We start from the raw sequence: 5,316 nt of genomic DNA on the forward strand, positions 1-5,316 counted from the left end.
AGATATGGGATTAAAAAACTGAGAGACCGCTATTTGTTTTCTTGTTAGCACTAATGATTCTGTGCATCATTTTTACAGCCTGAAGGTAATTTCAATTATTACAAAACAAGAATCTCAGGCTCTTGCTGGTCAAAAGTGAAATGTTCTCAGAAGGGAAATATTCATGGGAATAGAAATTCGAAGTAAAGTGAATTGAACATTAAAAAAAAAAAGGAAAAACCAATTGCAAGAAGTAGACGTTTTATTCAAAAACTGCATTTCAAAAAATGTTGACTTTTTTATCAAAATCTCACTAGAGTCATTCCCCTCAAAAGCCAATCTAGTAACTCTCCCACTTTAGTAACAGAAGTTTTATAGAGAGGTGTGGAATAGACTAGTCTTTTGTGCAAGCCTGCACTCCCCCTTCAGAATAAGAAAGGTATATGGAATCTGATCCAAACCTCGCTTACATATATAAAAAGTCTTGCGAATTCGCACTAGCCTACATGAACTGTTGTTACTTCTTATAGTTACTGGAGGTTCACCGGAGAAATTACTGTTTACCCCAGCAACTTAAGTAGAAAGTACATTTATAATGGCAGATAAAATAAAAAGTGTATTTTGAAAGTAGGGCATACTTGCCTGCAAGACGCTAGAGACATGAGAGAGATCACTCCATGCTTGCAAGTAAACTCATTTTATTTAATGATTTGAAGGGTTTCTTAAAATAAAAACACTTTACAATCTGTACATGCAGTTCCAATTTTAAAAAATTAAATCTGTTTTTCAGAAAACATGCATATATATGTACATCATTTTGAAATAAAAGAAGGCATTACCATTTACTGCAGAAATTCCTCTTTAAAAAGCTTTTAAGAGATAAGGCAGGTAGGAGCAATTCTGCGGAAAGCAAAGCTTAGAGACTCCCTACTCTGACGGTAAAGTTTATTCATTCAAAGACATTAGTAACAGCAGAAGAAGGTCGTTTAAGGATGGATTCAACTGAAAATGACAGTGGCTCAGATGCTGCAAGTTTTGTTGTGGCCTGTTTCACCCCAAAAAAGTCTTTTGCACATTTATCTACAGTAAACTTGTATTTTTGGTTCTCTTTAACAGCACACTCCCTGTATTTCTTAGAAGCATCTTCAAAAGTCTCCTTCACAAATGACATTCTTAACTCTGCTGTTGGAGTGTCAGGAAATGTCTGGTGGAACAGTGACTGAAATGCACTGTACTTGAGCGGTGGAGAGGGTTTGGTGCTGTTTCTGCTGATCTTGCTTAATGCCTGTTCCTGAGGAGACAGAGAACCCTTATCAGAAATTTGGGAGAAAGTTCTTTTTGGAGGAGAGAAAGCTGACCTCTCACGAGCTTCCTGATGAAGGCACAATATTTCATTACGTGACTGCTGCATGTCTCGCGCGTGAGTCAGAACAAATGAATTTTCCAGTTTCGGAGGCATGATGTCATGCTCAGTGTTTGGACAGTCCTGACTTTGTGAGACCTTGGCATCCCAACCTGTCCCAGGTTTGAGAGCTTGGACAGCAGTAGCATTTAACAGGCACTGCTGGTAGAGAAGAGCGTCACTAATGGGGCCACATTTTGGCCACACTAAGAACCTAGAAGACAGGGGATACTGCCTGTAGGTAGTAGCTACACTGACATTCGAAGAAATTAGTTCCATGTTGCTAGGTCCTGAATACTGCATCGCTAGATCAAGGCAGGTTGGTAAAAAATTGGAAAATTCCTTGTTTGGATTATCAACTTGAGTAGTGTTGAAGGCTGTTTTATACGAATTGTATTCAGCTCCACGCACCATACGGTTAGGGAGAAAAAGGGCAGCTGCTTGTGTAGCTTCCATCATATCTCTCTCTTTATACTCTCTCTCTAGCATAATGTTTTCCAACTCCTTATCAGCAAAAGCCCGTCTCTTTCTCATCCTGTCACTTACAGGAGGTGGCAAGGGTGAATTCCCTCCCAGGTAAGAGTCTGTTGGAATAGGACGGTAACCTAAAACAACAAAGCAGCATTAGGAATTAAGCCACTTCATAAAAACATTAAAGCTGTGCTTGTACAAGAGCTCCCTGAGCCAGTCCCGACAAGCACCGTGCTCTTGCCACAGACCCTGGTCTCCATCAGCTAGCTCCCTCACCATGAGACAGAGGCTGAGCAGCCGGGCACATTCAGCCCCTCACTGCAGATAAGCAAGCCCAGCTTGGGTAGTATCCCTCAAAGCCAATTGATTGGTAGCTTTTTTAGAAGTAGTTCCAGATAAACAGATCGAGGAAGAAGAAAAAAAATAAAAAAAAAAATTTAAAAAAAAGGAAAGCCCAACTGTGTATTATGACTGGTATTACATCATGAGTCTTAAGGAGAAAGATACCCATTCACTTTTAACGACACTTTTTTTTCCACATATGGAAAGCATTCAATTATTTTATTTCTTCTGAACTAGAACTTCAATAAAACATAGAAATTCAGTTTCCGGCACATTCAATTACCAAGTTCTCTGGCTTAATTCAATATAACAGATAGGGTCCAATCCTGTTTGCTCTACCCAGACAAGTAATTCCATTGAATTAATGGAACTATTTACATGAGTCATGAGAACAGGATTTTTCCTGTTTTCACCCCCCTTCCTCTCATACACTTTTTCCCTTTTCAAAGGAAGATACCTATATCTACAGCTGGTGTCTTTTCTATTTTCTACAGATGAATCACTATGTACACATTGCTAGAGATGGTAGAAAATTCCAAGGAGAACTAGGAGAAAAGAAAAAGACAGTTAAGATAGGTCAGAGGAAAGAATACAGAATAGTTTTCAAAATAATTAACTGTAGACACAAATTAGAGGTTTCTAAAAGGACTAAATATTAATTGAGCTTGAATAGACAAAGAAAAGAGCTTTCTATTTCAGAAAAAAAAATGAATTGAGAAGTACAATGATTTATAGGGATATGGTTTGGAAAGTAATTAAAGAAAACGTAGGAATAAATATGTGCACAATCCCAAACGGATGTGGGGAAAGAAATAGACCCTTTCACTAAAATACCGATCTCTAAAATATCATTCTTCCACAGTTAATATTTTCGACAGTGTAAAAATTAACCACCTTATTTTGCAGATCTTGCTACTGATAATGTCACAAACAGCACTGCTCTGTTAGGCATTCAGATTAAAAAAAAAATTGCTCAATTTACTCGTTTGCTGATTAACACACCCGCGAATAAACTACCCTGTGAATAAATTACCCTGCGCGGCAAAACGCTGCTGGGCAGCCGTGTAAAAAGACTGCCAGCTTGTAACAGTAACTCTCAAATTTCAAACTACCCTTGCTAGCATTTCAGGCATTATTCTGGGCGGAGGAGGCAAGGAACTGAAATTCTGCCACACCGATTCCAGCCTCGAAGGGCAGGAGCCTCCGTCGCCCGCCGCTGGCAGCGGGGCGCGCTTTAACGCCGATTTCGGGAAATATCGCTGCATTTCACTCCTCGGATGGGAGGTGCGGGGATTTCCCCGCTGCCAGGGGGCTGAGGGAAGCCGTGGAGGGGCAGAGGATGCTCTTACCTTCCAGGATGCTCTTGGCCAAGAGGCTGGGCGTTCGGACGTGCCTCTGGTAGACGGCTTTGCGCTCCAGACTTGCCTGCTTCCCCGTCAGCCCCTTCTTGTCCTAAGAGAGGGATCGGATAGCGCTGTCAGACCGGGGCCGCCCGTGCCGCCCCGTCCCGTCCCGCCCCGTGCCGTGCCCGCTCACCTCGGTGGCCTGCTGCCGTCGGAGCGCCACCTGGGCGGCCATGACGCGCTGCCGCTCCACCACCAGCAGGCAATTGGCGCACTGGCAGTCGCGCCAGCGGCAGAACCGCTTGTGTCCCTTCAGGCACGACACCACGCCGTGGTTGCGGCACCGGGCGCACTTGGGAGTGCGGCTCAGCTTCCGCGGTTCGCCCCGCCGCGGAGCCGCCGCCGCCGCCTCCTCGCCTTCCTCCTCCTCCTCTTCCTCCTCCGGGCCGGTGCTGCCGCGCAGAGCGCCGGGTGCCTCGTCCGGCTCCCCTTCCAGGCTCTCCACGTCGATCTCCCAGTCGGCGCCGGAGCGTTCTTCAGCCATGGCTCCTCGGCGGCGCAGCTGCAAGAGAGGGGTCAGGCCTCCCGCCCCCGCGGCAGAACGGCAGCCGGAGCACGCCCGGCTCCCGAGGTGCCCGCCTGCAGCCCCGCCGAGCTGCGCCCGAGTCGGGAAGTCACGGCAGAGCCCGCCTGGCATGTCGTCCTTCCCCGTAGCGTCAGCTCGGCTCTCTTGCGCACGACCCACGCGGACCCAGTTTAGCCACGACGGACGCCCCCCTCTTCCCCTCCCTCCTTCCCACCCGGGCTTGCGGGGAATTGTGACAGCCCGCCGCAGGGCAGTGCCCCGCGCTGTCCGGTCTTAACAGAGTCCTGCTTATTACAGGATCCTGAGAACCCTGCTGCCAGCTGCGTTCAAACTTGGGAAACAGGCAGAGGGCAGGTGGACTTCACACATCGCCGCTGTCCGCCCCAGCAGCCAAAGACAGTATGAGCTCCTAGAGCTGTCTGCGGAGGCTGCATATTCAGACTCCCACCTGCTCCACGACCTCCCTGTCCTTGATTCTGCACACCGCACTTACCAAAGGCAGGTGGTGCAGGAAGCACGCAACCCCTCAGCTCCTCGCAGTTCGCAAGGTGCCGCTGCCCCAGACCGCCCGGAGACAAGGAACTCCCGATCCCCGCACCTGGGGCTTAAAGCTCCGCGACAGCCGGGACCCTGCGCCGTCGGGGGGATGGCCGGGTGGCGGGGCGGCCGTGCTGCGTGGCTGTGGGTGCGCGCTGGCCGGGCCGGCGATGGGGATGACACGGAGCAGTGCCCGCCGCGCCGCCCGTCGCGGTCTCAGCGCCCGCCGCCCGCCCGCCGCGATATCAGCGCCCGCCGCGCCGCCCGCGCCGCCCATTGGGCGCCCGCCGGACAGCCGCCGCTCCGATTGGTCCGCGCCGCGCAGCCCCGCCCCCCGCGCGTGTGCCCACCGCCCGCTCGTGGGTGCGGGCGCGGAGCGGAGGCGGGAGTGGGCGATGGGGAGGTGGGGAGCTTTCACTCTGGGGAGAAAAAGGATTGCGAGAACAGACGGTAGTGCTCGTGATGGTGACAGCTAAGAAACCCGCTCCGTAGGCGAGCGGCGTCCTTCTACCTGAGGAGCGGGCCGGGGACGAGGGTTTAAAAACCTCGAACAGCCACAGCATTTTTCGTTTGCGGTCGTTCCCGTTACTTGACCCGCTAGTGGAAGGTATGCATGGCAATGGTCTTTTTTTTCCCGACTCTGAAAACGCGGTGGG

At 49.6% G+C, this 5,316-nt stretch overlaps 1 protein-coding gene across 1 annotated transcript; it reads right to left on the reverse strand.

Moving 5' to 3' along the window:
* Positions 1-666: 666 nt before the first annotated feature.
* DMRT2 (doublesex and mab-3 related transcription factor 2) lies at positions 667-4,866 on the reverse strand. Its single transcript, XM_058826261.1, has 4 exons — positions 4,617-4,866; positions 3,731-4,099; positions 3,544-3,646; positions 667-1,986 (listed from the first exon to the last, which is right to left on the reverse strand). The coding sequence occupies exons 2-4, from the start codon at positions 4,079-4,081 to the stop codon at positions 929-931; spliced, it is 1,512 nt and encodes a 503-aa protein (XP_058682244.1). The 5' UTR covers positions 4,082-4,099; positions 4,617-4,866; the 3' UTR covers positions 667-928.
* Positions 4,867-5,316: the final 450 nt, after the last annotated feature.

This window comes from Poecile atricapillus, chromosome Z (assembly GCF_030490865.1).
Source record: "Poecile atricapillus isolate bPoeAtr1 chromosome Z, bPoeAtr1.hap1, whole genome shotgun sequence".
In the NCBI taxonomy this organism is placed as follows: domain Eukaryota; kingdom Metazoa; phylum Chordata; class Aves; order Passeriformes; family Paridae; genus Poecile; species Poecile atricapillus.

What these genes read in the sequence shown, in the direction of transcription:
- DMRT2 (XM_058826261.1), bottom strand. Translation starts at nt 4,081, where the DNA reads ATGGCTGAAGAACGCTCCGGCGCCGACTGGGAGATCGACGTGGAGAGC. An exon ending in GACGGCAGCAGGCCACCGAG is followed by an intron (nt 3,647 to 3,730) that starts GTGAGCGGGCAC and finishes TCCCTCTCTTAG; the next exon opens with GACAAGAAGGGGCTGACGGG. An exon ending in GGCCAAGAGCATCCTGGAAG is followed by an intron (nt 1,987 to 3,543) that starts GTAAGAGCATCC and finishes TTGTTGTTTTAG; the next exon opens with GTTACCGTCCTATTCCAACA.